Source organism: Thunnus albacares, chromosome 16 (genome assembly GCF_914725855.1).
Source record: "Thunnus albacares chromosome 16, fThuAlb1.1, whole genome shotgun sequence".
Taxonomy (NCBI): domain Eukaryota; kingdom Metazoa; phylum Chordata; class Actinopteri; order Scombriformes; family Scombridae; genus Thunnus; species Thunnus albacares.
In genome coordinates, this window is record NC_058121.1 from 23039623 (window position 1) to 23060345 (window position 20723).

The following is a 20723-nucleotide window of genomic DNA, read 5'->3' on the forward strand; positions in this document are numbered from 1 at the left end:
TCAAGTCGGATTCAACGAATTCTCTTAACTCTGCAAACTTGTGGTAAAATCTCTGGTTTCAGCCTGATAAATGCGAGCTGTTCATGCGGAGGTGAACGTTCCTGAGATTTGATTGTTAGTAGGGCTGCGACAAACGACTGTTTTCATTATCGATTAATTTGTTGATTAGTTATTTGGTCTATAAAATGACAGAAGATGGTGAAAAATGTTCCTGAAGCCGAAGATGCAGCCTAAAATCTCTTCTCTTGTCCTACAACTGTTCCACAACCCAAAGATATTCTAGATAAACATGCTTTAAAACTGATTAAAAAACAATCAAAAAACAGCAAAGTGAGAGTAAAGTCTGTAAAAATGTTTTACAAGTGATTCTGCTCTGAGCAGATGAAGCGTCAAACTTTTCTCAAGGTGGATTTAAACTTAGATGCCGAGTAGATTGAGTTCTTATTACCCGTGAGCTCTGTTACCTGTAGTGTTTTCCTAAAGCCTCTTAATCCCTTAGTTTCTCCACCTCCTCTGCCCCGAGTCCCCTCGCTCTATCTGAGCTATGATTAAGGTTCAGAAGGTGTGGAGCAGGATCCAAACAGGCAGACGGGAGCAGAGCTTTGGGCATGGAAAGGCGAGGAGGGAGGCACGGTGGAAATGAACGGTGATAAATCTGAGTCGGTCGGGGTGACGGGAGACGTCGCCTTCTGGCAGGAGCAGCGGTGGGAAATTGCGAGCCGAGGAGGGCGCTTGTAGGTTTTCATTATAACCAGACACCGTATGGCTTTGTCCCAATTCAGAGACGGAATACATTAAAACACGGCGGTCCTGTTCCAAAGACTCATCCAGATACGGCGGATCATTCAACCCTCTTTAACCTGACTTTTGAAAGATAAAACCAGTGCGGTGCATTCTTGAGTTATAATGTCATGAAATATTAGCAATTCATATTTATAAGTGGTTTCTGGTTATTGGTAAATACAGACAAACTGCACAGTTAAATGGAAGTCATGTAATATACCCTGAAGTGTCCTAATGTATGAAAATAGTCATTACATTAATATTTCCACTGGGGTTGGTGATAAATGTTGTTTTTGTGCCCCCTAACTTTTGCAGTTTCACTTTGATTTACTCAGCTTCAGTTATAACTGTGCTCTCCCAGCAGTAAGCCATACAAGCTGCTGCAAGCACTTTGAACTTCTTTTTTTTTCCACTGAGTTTTGCCTCTCAGGCTTCATACAGTCTGCCTTATCTTATTCATAGAAGTTGTTGGGGCCGTGTGGAGCCTAAAAGGAAGACTGCAGTAAATAGTTAGAGCTGGAAAAGTCCCACCACCTTGTATATACTTTTTTTTTTGGGGGGGGGGACTTAACTGCTATAACGAAGAAATGAAATATTCAAGACAGCATTACATCTCACAAATTATAAATGACAACAAATCAAAAAAAGAGATTGTATCCATGTCATTTTCTCTAAAGCTCAGTGAGCATGTCAGAAACCTGGGTGTTATTATTGATGCCAATCTTAACTTCCAGCATCACATGACCACTATTATGACAGCTTTCTACCATTTAAAAAAAACATTTCCAAACTCAGGAGCTTCCTGTTCTAGTCTGACTCTGAAAAACTGGTCCATTCATCTCCAGCAGATTAGATTACTGTAATGTACTTTTTGCAGGATTTCTCAATATTGACAATAGATAAGCTCCAGCTCAATCAGAAGGCTAACTGGCTCCCGGTACAGAATCAATCAGAACAATAGAAATGATTTTAAAGTATTGCTGCTTGTTTACAAGGCTCTAAATGGTATGGCTCCTACTCACTGGCTAACCAATCAGATCCCTCAGATCATCAGGCATGCGTCTCTTGAATATACCCAGAATTAAATCTAAATCAGGAGAAGGTGCATTTAGTCACTATGGTGCTGTTTGCTGGAACAAACCGACCAGTGACCTGAGATCTGCTGCAACTGTATCTTCTTTTAAAAGCAGTCGCGTGTGTTTGCCTTTGTGTGCATCTGCTGTAATCCATGTGTGAGTGCTGTAGTAGGAATAGGACAAGGGTTATAAAAACCTGTATTTTATGTATGTCTGTGCATATGGGTGGTGGAAGGTAATTTTATTTATGTGGAGTATTTTATACGTGTTTTCTATGTCATTTGTTTAATATTTTCCGTGTTTCAAACTTAAAAACGTTACTGTAAAGCACATTGAACTTACCTGTATATAAGATGTCCTATACAAATCAAATTGACTTTACTTGTCAACATCACCTCGAGTACTTCACCTGGTTTACTGTCTCTCCTGTGTGAGCAGCACACACACACACACGGAAGGCTCAGCTCCGCCGCAGTGAACCATAGAGAGCAGAGGAGAGTAGCGTGACCATAAATGACAGCAAAACTCAGCAGTGACTCTCACACTGAGCTAAAATGAAATGAGTGCACATAAATTTGGTAAATAATATAAATAAAGACAGTCTCTACTTCGTTTTGCTGTCAGTTATGGTCGCTGACTTCCTCTTCTCTCCTCTTTGTCAGTGCGCGGCGGGGCTGAGCCCTCCGTGTATGAGCGGCACAGCAGGAGAGACAGACAGCGGTGGAGAGTTGGAGACTTCAAGACAGTTAAACTCTTTACGTTTCTCTAAGTGCAATAAAAAAAAGTAAAGCAAGTAAAAAAGCCAAGAAGAGTAATTTATCAATGTAATCCGCCCAAAAGATGGACAGACTCCAAGCGACGAAAAATATTGCTGTAAAGAGTGTGATTTGTGTCACAACGTAGTAAACGGTAGAGCAGAGTTTTTCTATTGCCACACGATATATATATCATCATATCGTACAACTCTACTATAAAGGAAACTAAACAGGATTTTAAGAAGGGTTAGTACGTTAGTAATGCAACAGTTTACACAGCATGTAGTCTTTTTAGACTAGACTAGAAAGCATCATGACCAGTTTCATCATAATATTGCTATATTGATACAAATGTATATAAACACAGCAAATACCATAAAATATTTTTGTTAGTTTGTATTTAGTTTAACTGAGTAAAGAAAGAAAGTACTGTTGTCACTGTTACCTTACCTTAATATACCTGCCTGGAGCCGGTTTTGACCAGCTGTTTAGTTCACACTTAGCCTTGTTATAAATGTTTCCTAAGAGGAGATTTACACATCACTAAATTAAAACCAGGTGGAACTGTTGCATAATCTAGCTAACTGAACCAACTGACAAAGCTAACGTTAGCATGCTAATATCTGAGCCGTTAAGACTGAAGAGTAAAAGATTTAATATGGAATATGGTCGACATATCTGACCTGACACTTTACATTTCACAGAAAAAACACAGTAAACTTCAAATTACTTAATCAATAATGTTAGACGTACATGACCAAATAACAACAGTTAGCTTAGCTGATATTTCCCGCTCGCTGTAAACTGCATGAATGCTACTAATTCTAAAACGCACATTTCTCCAGGTGTATGTCCGTTGACTTCATCCTTCAAAGAAGATGCTCGCATCAGCTGATCTCATTAATAACTTAATGTTTTCTGGTTAAAGTGGTAATAGTACCAGTAAGATAAGTTTGTTTGAACCGTACAGGTATGAGTTTTTTCCCAAGAATAACCTGTTTAAGCCTCTGTCTGCTCATTCATTGGACATCATGTTACTGTGGTTGGAACATCACCTGAAGGACACAGATCTAATTATGTAGTCAGATTAGGGAACTTTTATTACGCAGCTGTGTCCACTAAATACATTAGTGGACAAACAAGGACATTAACAGCTAATAGCTGTTAGCAGCCATCCTGCGTCCTCAATACAATCTGTCACTATTTGATCACCATTTGTTTGTCTTCACTTTCCTTCCATTATTTAAACAAATTAGTGTACAGTCATTCACATTTGCATACATTTACATTCACATAATCGAGATGCTCTTCGTGTCCACGGTGACTTAAAGAAAAGTTGGCTACAATGAGCTTGAATAATGCATCACCAACACTGCAAGCCACCAATAATGAGTCCACTTTTGTTGGATATTGATGATTCAGCAATAATGAAAGCGCTCGAGGAATGAGAAAATATGAGGCAAGCACTCCTTTTCATTAGTTTTTAGTTCTGCCTTCAGTTTAGAATAATTTATGATGTGAAAAGAAATTATAGCGATTTTTTTTTTCATGGAGAAAAATTAAAAATGCTTATTATTAATGTAATGTACAAAGTCACGGACCCTTATCAGAAATGCCTCCCAACTGGGGCTCAAATTTAAAACAAATGCTTTGAATTAAAAGTTTTTGGCTCGTCGCTACTTGCGTTTCTTTGAACCGCTGCTGAACAAAGATGTTGATAAAGCAAATTTTAAAAGGTTTGGCTTATCAGAGACCTTAGCTGCTGCTGTTCCAAGTGAGTCACAACAAATGTGAAGAATTAATCCTTCTTGACCCATGACAGCCTGCAAAGTAAGAGGATTCTTGCTAATGCATACTAAATTGAAAATCCTTTTTAAATAGAAGCTTATCAAGGACAAGTGCTGTTTTTTTTTTTTCCTCACTGGAGGCTCACTTGCCCACCTCAGCAGCATGTTCAGCTGTAAGACTTGACAATCTCATAATAATTGTTAACACACGTTCCAGACAGTAATAGAATATCCCATTGAATATCTGTATCTGCCAGTGCGAGGAGAACTATAATATTAGCCGCTGTGCTTGGCTTTTGGTACTCAGTGAACTGGCTGCCAGTGAACAAAAGATTTCAACCTTGACTTTAATCATGCATGTGTTTGACTTCCAATCAGATTGCAGGTAGAAGATGCTGCAGTAAGGAGCAAATACTGGTTTATTTGAAACATATGAGATTGTGACCTGTAGCATATTCCACTGGTGTTCACGGTCACAGCAAAAACTCTTATACTGGTCCTGTATACAGCCCCTCAGTTCAGCCTCTGTCTGAAACAGGCAGTTTTAGCTCCTGTCTCTTTAAGACCCCCCTCTGTTCTGATTGGTCAGCTTCAGGAAGCTTCCTCCAGCTCCGGAGGCTACGTAAACAAACTATAGTAGCATGATTTAACTTCTTCTTCTCCTTCTTTACTCCAAATGTCACCATCTCAAATACATCCGTACGTGTTTGAACCGGATCAGATGCAAAATATGAGAGTGGACAACATGAACAACCCCAGCAAATATTAAAGAATGGAAAGTAAAAAAAAAAAAAAAACAACTTTGCAAACAAAGTGTTCAGGACAGGCTGAAACCTGGGATTTGTTGTATATACAGTTTTTACTTTTGAGATAAAACAGGAAATAGGTTGTCTATACAGCACGGTCTTGTAATCCCATGTGGGATGTTTGTTATGACATGGAAATAAAACTAAGGAACTAACTATTAACCAGATTTCAGCCAAAAAATATGCTTCTTTCGCTCAGCCCATAGAGATTTACATAAACTCCAATCTGTATTCCTTTGATCACACAGGCTGTTCAACAAAACGTTGTCCTCCTCTGTTTCTCTGCAGACTCAGCTGAATATTCTTCTGGAAAAGCTCCGCAGTACGGTCAGTATGTTTTTTCTTCTCCCTTAACTCAGTGATGATTTGATGTTACATGCCCCACAGCTCCAGTAAAGATCAGCCTTGCTGTGATACAGCTCTGTACGTCGAGAATCCACCTATAGATGCCATGAATTTCTGATATGTTTTTGGTTCCTGCTGTTGGTATAATATTTTCTGTTTCTCTTCCTGCCTCTGTACTCTTGTTTCTGTCTCTTTTCTCTCTCCCTGTCTCGCTCTTTCACTCCTCCAGGGCTCCAGTTTCATCCGCTGCATTAAGCCCAACCTGAAGATGGTCAGCCACCAGTTTGAAGGAGCTCAGATTCTCTCCCAACTGCAGTGCTCAGGTCAGTAATATTATCTGTGTGAACGCTGCTTCATTTAATGCTGGACAAGATTTTTTTATGTTTGACCTGAATCCGAAGGTTTCATCTTTCTCAGCTGAGATGCTCCAAGTTTACCTCATAGAGAGTCAAAATCCTGACGTTGTACCTGTAGCTTCTGTAACGTAATCAGAGTATTAGGTAGGTCTTAGTCTTGAAATGTCTTCAAAAACATTGAATTCAATTCTCTCAAAAAAGAAGCCATATAAGTAAGTAAAAAGTCTTATATTTCCTCTTTCCTGTTATAGCCAATGACATTTATTATATCTTATTTTGTATGTAATTGTGAGCCGTCGGGAGACATATAAACTACAAGTGAGACTGGTGTGACGGTGTGTTAACCATCAGACCTGCAGCAAACAGTCACTACCGCTAGCTACAGTAGCTAGGAAGCTCATCATGTCATAATAGACAAGTGATAATTTTAGGTAAAAATGAGATATACTGTAAATTAGACCTGCAACAACTGGTTGATTAATCAATAAGTTGCCAACTGCTTTGATAATTGATATATGATGTATGATAATTAACTGAATATCGTTGGGTCGTGGACACAACAAAACATTGGAGGACGTCACTTTGGGCTTTGGGAAACAATGATTGACATTTTTCAACGTTTTCTGACATTTTATGGACCAAACAACCAATCAAATAATGGAGACAATAATCGACAGATTAATTGATAGTGAAAATAATTGTTAGTTGCAGCACTACTGTAAATGTCAATAAATTAATTCTTTCATATTTGTCACAGGTGCTCCATAGTGTTAACCAGAGGTCAGAAACTCCACAGGGTAGATTTAAAGGTCTATTTAGTGGCATCTAGTGGAATGGACTAAGCAGAAATGGAATATAATATTCATAAGTATGTTTTAATTAGTGTATAATTACATGAAAATAAGAATATTTGTGTTTTCTTTACCTTAGAATGAGCCCTTATTATCTACATAGGGAGTGGGTCCTCTTCCATGGAGCCCACAGTGTTACACCGCCATGTTTCTACAGTAGCCAAGAACGGACAAACCAAACCAAATGAAAAACCTTTTGTTTTTCATGAGTTTCGTGGCCACCGTAGGTTCTCCTACCAGCTTGGAAATGGAGGGTTATTCAGTTGGTTGCAATCTGCAACCTCACCGCTAGATGCCGCTAAATCTTACACACTGGTCCTTTAAGTTATTTTGTAGCTGTTTAAGTTTAAGATTTATAAAATATCCTCTCACCAGTTTTACATCTTTGAGTGGTAATATGGAAGTGTTTAACCATATTTATAGTGTTGAGCTGAGGTCATTGGTGCATGCAGAGGCAGGGAAGGAATCTGTTATTTCACTGGTTTGAGGAGGAGGAGCGTTGTTCATAAGTTTAAAAAAGTTCATCAAAAAATTTAACATTTTAAACTTGACGGTTTTCATCTTTTTAAAATCTTTCCGTTTGCTGTTCAACTTCAATGAGCTGTTAATTAAAAACACAAAAACCAGGAGAAACGTTCTGCCGCAGTGTCAAGGTGGAACAAAAAAAAAAAAAGACTGAATTCAAAATATCAAAAAACCTCTTTAATAAACAGGATGATAAAGAACCAAGGACAAACAGGACTGAACACATCAGTGATTCACCACCTGAAACGTCTTGTTTTTAAAATGTGGCAGCAGGAAAAATATTCTGATAACTAAAGTTCAAGACACTGAGCCAAATAAAAATGCTTGCAGTAATAAAGATAAATGGTTTGAACTTGATAAATACCCTAAGAAATAATGAATGGTGCAACAAACCAGGATAGAATTGCCCTTCAGTAGACTGATACATCAATAAAATAAAAACTCCTTTAGAATAAACTGTTTGAAAAACAAACACACCAAAAATCACCCTTCAGGCTAGAGTTTCTGTCTGATAATGTTCAAAGGTTTGATTCTGACAAACGTTAGTTGACCTGTGAAAACCACACAAACTTTAAAACTTTGCACCTGAGAGATGCAATTTGTGTCAAAATTCATACCTCTTAATCTCAACGTTGTAACTGTTGAATTGAACGAATGAATTGACATCATACATAAAAATCAGTTGTACCAACCCTTTACATAGATGTGTGTTTCTGCAATTAAATGTTAAAGATATCATAATCAGAGAAAAAGACATTCCTTACAACTTTGAGATCTTAGAATTATCAAATTTGAACCAACAAATTGTATCACTCAGCTACATCCATGCATGTGTGAAAACCAAAAGCGTGAAGACCGAAACACAGCATTGTATGAATGATGTCACTAAATGTATTGATCCTCTCTGGCTGATACAGAACAACTACAATCAGCAAAACAATCAGAGTGATCAAATCAATGAAAACAGGATTTTTGTATTTTGTTCATTTGGCATTATTAAAAGATTTTTTGATATTATTAAGGCTCGTAATGTCCCACCAACATGGTTCTTATATCTCAGGAACCCCAACAATCTCCTCTATCCATTCATATATGGAGATGTATACTGTACTGAAAACTTCTGGACATAAAGATGTATAATTAAAAATTTCAATTGATATTTTTAGGGTTTTTTTCCCCACATAAAAGGTCTCCTACAGCATGTATAGTACTACTCACATGCAAAATGATGGCATCTCTGAATAACCCAACTTGTCCTGAAAAAAATAATACATATCATGCCTCGGTGATACATGTTGTGACTATGACATAAACCTATAAATGAAGGAAATTAAAAATGAGCAAAATAGCCTAGAGTTCAAAGGTTAATGGATGGCAGCCATGTCTTGGGGAAAAATAACTGAACCATGTTTCAGTCAATGTGCCAATTACAAAATCAAATGTAAATCAAAGAGACAGTCTTTGTACATGCTCAGAGTTGAAATAAAAAGGCATTGAGCTGCTGTATATTTGATAATTCACAAAGTTTCAAGTAAAAGAACATTTTATGTTTCTCAGAAATGCTAAAAACATACATGTTGATAAATGATTAATCACTAAATACATTTTACTAAAAAGAAGACTGCTTATGCTTTTTCATATTTTAGTTAAAACCTCCCTTTTCAAATGTGAATGCCTAAAACATCCTAAAATTTATAAATCTACAAATGAAGAATCCCTCATTATTTTTAAACATGACCAGATACCATCTGGTTTCCAGTCAGATCAATCCTATTACCTGTGTTCTGTGTTGCAGAACTAGATTTCTGTCTCACTGTCTTGTTTTGTGATTTTGAGACAATATTGTCTTTAAATTTTTTCCTCCTCCACAAACCATAACGGCCCGTTACACTCCCCTCCCCTCCCTTCAGGTCTGGAGGAAAAGAAAATGATGAGCTTGGATTTAATATCCTCAGAGATTCTGATTTCACTTTCATCCACACAAACTCAACGATGACCTGTTAAGATACTGCACTCCAGCAAGCTCTATCAGTTTTATTGGACTGGGAATCAAAACGGTGATAGTTTGGAATAGATTGGGGAGACTTTTGGTTAGGTCCAAAATGTTATGTTCAGCAACCAAAAAAGCCTAATCCTCCAATCTGATTGATAGTACAGAAAGAAAAAACAGTTATTGCAAAGGGATAGTAGGTGATCTAAGCTGTCGGTTGGCAAAATGTAAACACTTTTATCTTTTTATTTTTGGCAAATATATTACATGATCTGTATGTAAAGACCTTTTTCAGATTCTGCAAGATAAACTCAGAGCCTTTAAGGTGGAATAACTCAAATTTAGGCTTTTAACAGAGCACTTTAAACACTTGAGGTGCATTTTCTCCTGATTAGTGGCTTATTTGAGTATTAAGTTTTAAATCACTGTACAAGAAGCTTTGTACCTTTAGAGGAATGGAAATGTACTGCTGATATCTACTTTACTGACTTAGATTTCGACAATGCCAAATATTTTGTAGTTGCATCTTCTGCAGTGCGAGAAAGCTGCTTTTCTCAGTTTTGTATCATTGTGAACTGAATATATTTGGGTTTTAGACTGTTGCTTGGATTAAATAAGCAATATGAAGACATCGCCTTGAACTCTTGGAATGTGTAATGGGCATGTTTCACTATTTTCTTTTATTTAAACTAAAGTAATAATTTAATTCTCGAAAATACAACCCAGAATTGATTCTCTTGTAAAAAAGGCAAATAACTACAGTTGAAATGAACAGAATCGACAGAAACCAGGGTCAGTTGATAGTATAATGAAATGACTATACCTATAATATAATACCCAAAAAGAGGATTTAGTGTTAAGTTACTCTTTCAGATATTAAGTTCAGTCAACAACTGTTAAGTCACACTGACACAGACTTAGGTATTAACTCCGATTTTGCCCATATTGTAAATATTTTTTTATATATGGTGTATACATACAGTACATATGTATGTATGTAACTGTATATCTTTCTTGTAAATCTGATATTGTTTTCCTTTGTTATTATAATTTAAAATATTTTAATATCTGTTTATACTTTTTATATGTTTGTAGCGTCTCATAGTGCAATGCTGTATTGTATATTTTACCTTAAACATTGAACATATTTGCACCAGAAACAAAAGAAATTCAGAAACAGTACCCAGCTCTAGACCCAGGAATGCACAGTATGTTAGCTTCATGTAAAACTCTTATCCCGAGAACTTTTGTCATTCTCGATCTGGAAACTCTAAAGAACCAACTACATCTAGAAGAACAAAAACACACACAAAAACAAGTTTTCCATCATGGTTTAAACAACAGAAAATGAGATGTAGATTGATTCTCTGCTCGGAGAAGCCCTGAGATTGTTCCTGTTAGCAGAGAGCACCAGACAGGCTCGGAAAGCTTAAGTAAATCAGTGACATATTGAAGCTGTGTAATACCTTGTGAATAGGAATAGGACTTAATAACTGGTGAAAGATTTTACAGGGAGCCAGTGGAGGGAGACTAACACCGGGATAAAATGTTCCCCTGTTCACGTAAATAAGTTGAATATTTCTAGCTGACTGCAGGGTGGTAACAAAAGGATGGATCTGTTTTTAAAAAAGGGCTCCAAGGTGAACACAAACACTTTTGGAAATTGCCTTGATGTAATCATGGAGGGAGAGATGACACCAATATTATTTTTTTAACCATATCCTTTGGGAAACTATACAGCAATTGCAATAGGAGGTCTGATGTGACTTATGTGCAGCTTGGGGCCCACAGTTAGCTTTATATGGATACACAAAGAGAAAGTTGTATAATCATGGGTGTAAGGCTGAGAGAGATATGGAGTTTTCTACCATCCGTCTCTGAAATATCAAATATTTATAGCCATGCTTGTGCTGTGACTCTAGGAATGGTTTGGGATATGAATAGGGCTAATTTGGTATAAAGGATGAAGCTATTGTTTGCGTGACGTTGAACATAAATCAGAATGTTACCTCGGTTTCTTCAGACATCGTTCTTGGCTGCTGGGATGTGTTTGAGGTCCAGGTTTATTCGTTACAAATTTCTCTTGCACTGACAGTATAGATAGCTAGCTGAAAACAGTTGAAAGTGAAAAATTGGATTTCAAAACCAAACCTAAAGGAACTTAAATACTTCTCCACCAGACTAGTTTTTCTCCCACAGTCTCGAACTTGAATGATACAGAACAGTTCTCCAAATGCAACTCTGTCTCCTACAAATTACGTTCACATACAACTAAATTGTTATCCCACTACGTTGTGTTGCCTGGATTATGTTCACAGGAAACCTTTTTCTTGAATAAATGAAGCTACGTTTATATATCGATCTGAAGCCAGAGGGAGATCGAGGTGGATGGGCGTCGTAATAATTAATGGGGGTTCACATACTGTGTCCTGTGTATGTTCAGGTTTAGACAACAAAAGTACTCTGGTTTAGGTTAGTGTGGCTTAAATGTTACTAACATGTTGTGTTTCAAGTCAAGATTGAGGTGTCACTTAAAGTGAATGCTCTAATGGTAATGTAAATGCTAACAGCAGTTTTCAGTAGTTTTACAGCATTGTCTAACATGTTAACATACTAGCATGAGGCTAATATTAATATGTAAACATGCTTTAAGTCTTACTAAAGTCAGATTCCAGATACAATAGCTGTATTGAGGAACTTGAGAAAGTCCTTTATGTTATTTTAATGCCACGCTCTGTGACTTAAATGGTTAGATTTATCTGTGAAAGTGGATATGATTTATGTTATGGAGAGGATTGACGAAATAACAAAAAAAAAAAAAAAACCACCAGATGGAATAACGCTTCAGATCTGAAATAACCGAATGACAGTTACAAACTCTGCTGCAACAATGCCTCATTTACATAGTCTGCCAATTAACAGCATCTGTCTGCTATTAAAGAAGTCTGAAAACGAGATGACTAACAATGCCTCGAAGATGCCAAATCATCCGCGTTTACAAGGGGGGGTATACTGTTACTAAACAGATTTATTTAATGTGTCAAAGGGAACAGTCTGGAAAGTCACGAGAACATAAACACAGACAGACTGCACTGACAAAGAGGAACAGCGGTCACAAATAAAGCAAAGTACACAGACAGGGCTGACAAATGATGCTAATTAGCATGTAACAGAGTATGACTCAGCTTTTTAGCAACAGTGTTTTTTATTATCCTTTTCATGAGGCTTAACATCACTGTGAGCTCATTTATCGTTTGAAATTTTTTGATACTCATACCATACAATACGCTTGGATAACGGTACCTAAATAATCCCTTTTTTTTACATCAAAGGAATAAGCTTTTAACCTCGAGTCTTTTTTAGTGATGTCTGTAATTGTGTCTGCTTTTATTTGTCAGGCCATGCCTTTGTTCTTTTGTTATGCCTGATTATGTTTGTTTTCTGTCTCTCTGCTCTTCTTAGGTCTCTCTCTGCAAAAGAGATTGTGATCTGAATGAGATGACCCTATTAAATAAAGGCTATAGATGAAATTTGGGGCAGACATTCATTTTTCCTGAAGGAGAAAGTCCATTTTTTTCATTTAACAAAAGCAGCCGAATGTCTCAAATGTTAAATGCTGTCTAACAACAAGAACGTTGCCTGAAAACTGTTTAAAATTGGCAATATTTTGAATGAAATCAGGAACTATCTGATCCAAGAATAAATCGACAAGATTATTAATCTGACCAGACATTTTTACTTGACAGTATTTGATATGTGGTGGAGGTTTGATACCCAGCCAAAGAGGTTAAAAAATCCATATTCAAATTAATTCAACTGGCCTGACTATCTGGCAAGTGAAGGAACTATATATATACATATATCGATAGATAGATAGATATTTACTCATATATTATAGGTAGGACACATGCACACTGCACTTTACATACATACATACATACTGTAATATGTTTTTTATACTCTTCTTGATGTTTTATTCTCTTTTTAAATATTTTTCCTTACTGCATTGTTGAGACGCTGAAACCTAAGATTTTTACTCTCATATACTTGTGTAATGTGATGTAACAATACTTGAATTTAAACTCTCTGAAATCCCTGTCTGTATTTCTGTAGGTATGGTGTCAGTGCTGGACCTGATGCAGGGCGGCTTCCCCTCCAGAGCTCCCTTCCACGAACTCTACAACATGTACCAGAAGTACATGCCTCCTAAACTCACCCGCCTTGACCCGCGCCTCTTCTGCAAGGTCAGTACTCGGAGCCTGAGCACCAGCCCCTGATCCAAACTCTTTTATTATCATTTTACAGCTTAATTTCTATGTTTATTCATGTCCCGCATGTTTGTGTTGCAGGCTTTATTCAAAGCTCTGGGACTAAATGAGAATGACTACAAGTTCGGCCTGACAAGAGTGTTTTTCCGGCCTGGGAAGGTGAGACTTTTTGAAAACCTGCTCTATTCTACCCCCTCACCACCAGCTAATACAGGTATTGTTTCCCTAAAAGAAAGACAATAGATTCAGATGGAAAGCGCATTAGTCATTTTGGCTGTTGAGGTGAGGTGAGACAAGGTTTTTCAAACAAACCAGAGCCAACAAATGGGGTTTTCATTTCTCAGCCAGACCTTAATTCATAACATTTGGGTTAGACATGGTTTCCAGGGGGGTTTTATGAAAGTGCATGCATTTGTTGCAGAGGACCTTGGTACACACAGTGCAGGACAAACTGTAGCTCTGACACTGTAGATTTAGCTCCGAGGAATAAATAAATACCAATGTCCTCTGTTGACTGAACTCGGATGCTTTCATTACTCTTCACATCCCTGTGGAGGAGTCAGGGATGTGATGTTAGCGCCAGAGGTAACAATGCCCTCCAAGATAGACGTTAACATCACATGCTGCTTGTAAATGATTGTTTTAACCTGCTGGGAGACAAAGATGGTTGGGGTTTCCAGCTTTAAAAAAACTAAAAGTAAGTTTTAGACTCAAGCTAATTTGTCATACATGGGTTTGGACCTGTCTGTCTTGCTTTTATGGTGGTGGTCTGAACTTTTGGACCTTCAAAACTTGAGGGTCAGCTGTTCAACAGCATTGCGCTCACAAGCTACATTTGTCAGAAATCAAATCTGGACACGTACGCTGAGAAAATAACAATGTGAATTTGGCAACTTCGTTCATTATTAAGGCAGCAGCAGACTCTCAAGGTTTGGAAGTCAGAGGTTTCCAGAGGACACAATCACAACACATCAACAAATGTCAGCCACACTATCGCAGAGCAGCTCGCAGCAGACTTTCAAATCAAGTGAAGTAAGTGTTGGAAAGCATTCACCAGTGCTGGCATGTGCACTTGGTTATGTTTTCAGATGGGGGAGCAAACTTGGAAAGATGCATAATTGGCTGGAACAAGTAATTTAAATTTCCTCTATTTCTACACCACCTAACCTCCTGGATTAACATAACTTAAAAACTTATTATTGGAAGTCACAAGAAAGTTTCAGAGCGAGAGAGCGATGGTCTGAATAACTTGCTGCTGCACTGTGCTGCCGTTGCACTGTGCTGCTCTGTCTTGTCTGTCAGTGCACTGTCAGTATCCTCTTTTTACACTGTGATGCTATCAGTTACCAATTTGTTCTTCACTGTGTTATAAAATGGATGTGTGGCATGAAAGTGTTTGCAGAGTGTCAATTGCGTGAGTCTCACAGTCAACGCCTGAGAGCTGACTCTGATTAGGCTCCTTCGCGAACATCCAATCTCCACAGCCAAATGTTGTCCGATCTACGAGCTAACGTTAGGTGGGTGGACTGGCAAAGTTAGCTAACACTGACTCGCAAATCGGTTCAACATTTCAGTGACAGTACAATACTACTTTTAGCTAATTTAAAGTTTGGCTGGAGGAAGTTTCATTCAACATTCGCTAGCATATCTTTTCCAATGTTCTATTTTCAGTCAATGATCACAGTTAAGGTAAATGGTGTGTTTCTCACTTGTGTAAATAGTCAGTCTCCTGTGTGGATTGACAGCCAAATCATGCTGTGGCAAAGGATCAGTGACAGGTTTGACTGAACCAACTCAAAGGGTGGTCCAAAAGTGTGTGATTTTTTTTTTTTATTAATTGTTTTTGTCAGTTGCTGAAAATAGTAAAATGATTATTGATATAGGCTGCTTAGATATAATCACCTGATTGCGGGGACTGTATGATGATAAGTTTATTTTTAAAAAGTCAAAAAGTGGGGCAGCAAAACCGTAACTTTGCTCCACCTAATTGAATAATAGAGATGCATTTGCTTTACTTGCTTCTTTGCTCAGGCGCCTTTGAGCACTGCTATGATCCCTGACTTTGTTGTAAAAGATGCATGAATAAAGAAGAGGAAACAATGACTCCACTGTAGCTGATATTTGTTTATGCTTCTGGCCATGCTTTACTGAAATATGAAGTGAACTTTCACTGACAACAGATATTAATCCATATTACTGTGACGGGAGGTTTATCTTTTAAATATTATATCTGTAATGTATAGGAATGGGATTTGGCCATTTGATGATAAACCACAAAAAAAATGAAGATTTGTCAACCACCAGAGATTTTGCTGTATAGTTTATACAGTTCATATATCTTCTTGATATATGTTATCAAGTTATATTGTATTGCAGTGTTGCAAACCACTACGCAGGACTGCTTTATGGCAATATATTGTAACATTTATTTAAGTTTGCATCAATGTGATATGGAAAGTCACTTTGTATTCACATATAGTGTTGCGCCAGTAGTCTGACTGTGGTGAGCCAACTGTCAATCACAGCTGTCAATCAACGCCCACACAGCAGACATCAAAGCCTCTATAAGTCTTCAAATCTTATTAACAGAGAAATAATTAGAGGGCTTATTATAGGGCCTGATTTCAGACATTGAGATCATAGTGACTTGTTGACAAAAAAACTTTTTGAATGGCAGTCAGTTGGAGCATCTAGCAGCCGTTGGTGGTACTTAAAGATAGTTCCACATTGGCTTCAAAGTCAAGCCGTGGTAGCTGCTGCATAGTTGCAACTTTTTCAAAAATTGTAGTTCAAATTGTAATTTGTTCAAATTGCTTCAAATACAACCCACACGGTTATAATCTTAAAATACGTCGCAGTCACACCGGTTTTCACTCCCAATTCATTTCCATGAGAAAAAGGGTGAGACGTACAATATTTGCTTCTGGTAGCTTCATACTAGTTCAAGATTGTTCCTTGTTTATTTAACTGCATGGCAAAATAATACAAGCAGCAGAGAAAGATGAATGGCGTTCGTGGAATGTTTGTTTTTTTGCCCCAGCAGGTGAGTAAATGTTTGGTTCACACCTGGTGCCTCCGCTGCCTGACTTGAGTGATAAACAAACATGTTGCTGAAAGGCAGTTGGGATTTACAGTCAGCATCAGCCTTAGCCGCAAATTTTCCATCTCAGGTGTTACATGCATTCCTTCTCAGCTGGTTTGGTGTCATGATTATTCTTTAAGCACGGCTCACTAGTTTTCTTCACTTTGTATTAGCACAACATAATGTTGCACATCAGCCAGCACAACCTGTTACTCTGTTACTCACACTGTGAATTTTGAATTCAAACAGATCACTATAGATCCAGTGTTTAATGTTTTCTCACGTGCAAATGGTAGTTCAAGATTTGAATATAAATTGAGGCCCCAGTTATTTAATTAGCCGGAGGTACCAAAAACTGACAATCCCGTGTGGTTTTTATCTAAAAATATTGTTTTCAGTTAAACTGTATCAAAATATCCAACAATATCATGATATAAAATTACATATTTTACTACCTCAAGTAAGCTGTTGACACCACCAGCAGGATTAATTGACTTACAGATACTTCCTCCATCTGGTGTTTTATTAACATCATTTAGTATTTCTCGGGTTGTAGCGATCAACGCCACATTCAAGCGAGTTGTATTGTACAAGAACAGGAACAGAGGTTTCCTGAACCACAACCAAGTTTTGTTGCAGCCACTTTGCCATTCAGTCATGACCAACTTGTGCTGGAGCTGATGCAGGGCGGCCAAAGTGCTGATTTGGATTTGATGAGTCACAAATGTCACAGCCAGCCATGTCAGCCATTGGTAACGTGTTTGGATTTGATCAATGGGACCTTGATGTGAAGCTGTTGCGGTTTAAGAAAAACAATTACATGGTAGTTTGTTCTGTGTCAAGTTAGATCATTTCATCATGACAAACAGGCTCCAGGCAACTTGTTCTTTTACTTTTAAGCTCTGACCATGTACCTCTCAACCTGTGTCCAGTTTGCAGAGTTTGACCAGATCATGAAGTCGGACCCGGACCACCTGGCAGAGCTGGTGAAGAAGGTCAACAAGTGGCTCATCCACAGCCGCTGGAAGAAGGTCCAGTGGTGCGGGCTGTCCGTCATCAAACGTAAGCGGCATCTGTTCTGCTACAGACAGACTGGGCACAGGTTTCTGTACAAATTTCATCAGAAAATATCCTTAGGGTTTTATCACAGTGTTACCATGGTTACAACATCCAGGAAAAATGATTGAATATAACAATGGTAGGTCTCTATCCGTTTCATCTGATAATGAAAAGTTAAGTTCCATAAGGCTGGGAAAAACTACCTCACTACTAATAATAATTAGTATCTGTGGATCCTTATCTGTGTATGTAAAGCAATAAAATGGGATAGACACTTAAAATAAACAATGAAAATGAGCACATTTTGATTTCAGAAATACATAGAAGATACTATAAACCACACAAAAAGTTGGCTATTTGCTATACTCCTATTTTTACTCAAGTAGTTCGGCAGCAGTTTTAATAAGCTGAGACTGAGTGCCCCTCTTTCCATAAATAAAGCAGCCAGCAGAATATTTTACTGATAGGGATGTGGAGATCTGACACTCAAGAGTCAGTGTTGATCCACCAAAAACACCCCCATGTTATGAGGAAAAAATAAAGTTGCAATACCCAGTGATGAAAACTTTATGTGGAGGGAAGTAGCTGTATGTCAGAAGACAACAACAGCAGCCTCTGCCATCATTATGTCAAACAACAGAAAGATAATTGTGCAAAAATAATGTTTCGAGGGGGCACTTCCAACACCACAAACTTGATGAAACACTTGCAGAAGCATCATGCAAAGACAAGAGCCAAGAAGGAAAGTGTGCCAGAGATACAACAAGAACAGTTGGAAGCAATGAAGAGATGCAAAAAAAACTCCCTCAAGACACCAATAAAGCAAAGTTTATAACGCGATCCGCTTGAGCCAATGTTAAACCTCAGAAACAGCTGACTCATATCTGTGTGAGAAATTGAGTGAATTCCTGATTTCTTACAGCTGTCATCTGGAGCTATACTTCAAAGCTGAGTTACATTGTGAACTATTGATTTATTCACTTCTGAGATTTAAGTTGTTGACGATTTAGCTGTGAGATCCAAAGCTACTGTTTTGCTCTATTTCATCTGTTACGCACACATTTACATATTGGCTACTCTCCTTCTCTTCTCCGCTTTCCAAGTGGATGTAGATGATTGACACAGTCAGAGAGCGAAAAGGAGACGTTTCTGAATAAATTGCATGTGAAAATAACAACACAAACCCTGAACCCATCCTGAACCCAGAGCTTTATTCAACAAAGCAGCCTTGGCTGGGTAGACACTCTATTTAGTAAATATTAAATTTGCATCAACTCTGCCTGGGACGTGATGAAAGGACAGCATTGTAAGTGCCTGGGAAGTGTCCTTTTATCCCTTCTCAGGCAGTTTAACATCCATTCATTCCTGGACTCTTGTGACTCTAAGAACTCCTAATGACCGCCACATGACAGACAAGAGGACTAACAAACAACATGTGACCTCGACAACCAGGAAGGTTTAAACAAACCTACAGAAGTCAGAGTCAGAAGTGAAGAAGCCTTTTGGATGAGAGGCCATCAAGAATCTACAAAAACTCCAGTTGCTCTCGAGTCAACACTTTTGGATATACCATGACCTGGATGACCGAGAATCTTCACAGACATCAGAAAATTGTGAAAAATGCAAATCATTATCCCCTGAAGCCTAAGTGAATATATTCAGATGACTTGTTGTGTCTGACCAACGGTCAAAAACACAAAGATGTTGAGCTTACTATGATGGAAAACTGGGGAAACTAGTAAATATTCACATTTGAGCAGCTGCAATCAGATAATTTTTGGCATTTTTGCTTAAAGAGGATGTATCATACACGTTTCCAGGTCTGTATTTTAAATCTGGGGCTTGACTGGAATATAATTGAATGATTTACAGTTAAAAACTCCTTATTTATGTCATATGGGCCCTCTATGCAGCCCCTCAGTTCAGCCTCTGTCTGAAACAGGCCGTTTTAGCTCCTGTCTCTTTAAGGCCCCGCCTCCCTATGAGCCCACTCTGTTCTGATTGGCCAGTTACAGGAAGCTCCCCCTGGCTCTAAGGCTACATAAACAAACTATAGTAGCAGGATTTCACTACTTTTTTCTCCTTCTTTACTTGAAACGTCAACTTCTCAAATACATCCGTATATGTCTGAGCCAAAATCCGATCCGAAATATGAGAGTGGACAACGTGAACAACACATGCAACAACAAAGATTTACAGAACGAGTGGCCGGTTATGGGCATTTGCAATGAGCCGACATCTGCTCGTCGGCAAGGCAGAAAAAACTAGCTTACGCAGCGTTCATAGCAGGTTGAAGCCCTGGATTTTGACTTGCAGGGAGCATTTCTACGTATGTTCTCCTCAAGTTTTTGGAACCATGATTGACATCTGACATCAGAACAGGAAATAAATATTAGAAAAGCACAAAAAGCACAATATGTCCCCTTTAAAAACTGGTTAATCATGTAATAATTTCAGCGCTAGAGTACTACCATGTATAGTGGGGGTCCAACAACAAATCTTCACCCCAGAGTCCCATAGGAGGTTAATCCGGTCATGCTTCTAGCTACAATAGCCGTCACCTTCAGTACACTTGTTCTCAGTTTTGCCGACATGTCGGAAATCCTATCATGCAAACAGGAGACGCATCACTAGGCACAGATGGTTTCACGAGAATACCCAGGGGTCCTGTGGACGGAGCAGGGTACAATACAACAACAAAACAAACCACGGGCGGCGTCTGCAGCGGGGAGACTGTGTTTCATGCAGCAGAGGCAGACTGCTGTTAATAATGTGGGGTTGAGCTCCTGGAGGAGTGGTATATCTGTCTGCTGTCTTGTGTTTATCACTGCAGTGTCTGAGGAGAGTTCATGTCAGTCACTGCAGGCTGCTCATTGCTATCATAACACCACTCTCTCTCTGTTGGTGCCTCCATCTGTCTTAGTCACTCTCTTTCTTCTCTAGTTGTTGTTGTTGTACTCTCTTTCTCTGTTCGTCTCTTCATATATGTGTTTTTCTCCCTCGTTGTGTCACTCCATCTCTGCCTCCATCCTTATCGTCT

General features: G+C 38.3%; 1 protein-coding gene and 1 long non-coding RNA gene across 2 annotated transcripts in view; one reads left to right on the top strand and one right to left on the bottom strand.

Moving 5' to 3' along the window:
* Positions 1–20723, top strand: part of myo6a (myosin VIa) — a 170516-nt gene that overhangs the window by 99200 nt on the left and 50593 nt on the right. The window contains exons 19-23 of the mRNA XM_044329994.1: positions 5496–5534; positions 5782–5875; positions 13388–13518; positions 13624–13701; positions 17557–17686. Coding sequence (XP_044185929.1) covers positions 5496–5534; positions 5782–5875; positions 13388–13518; positions 13624–13701; positions 17557–17686 — 472 coding nt within the window. The remainder of the gene's footprint in view (positions 1–5495; positions 5535–5781; positions 5876–13387; positions 13519–13623; positions 13702–17556; positions 17687–20723) is intronic.
* On the bottom strand, positions 2170–20109 carry LOC122965788. The gene is made up of 3 exons (XR_006398299.1): positions 19957–20109; positions 11421–11425; positions 2170–2179 (listed from the first exon to the last, which is right to left on the bottom strand). It is a non-coding gene; the product is annotated as an uncharacterized LOC122965788 (long non-coding RNA).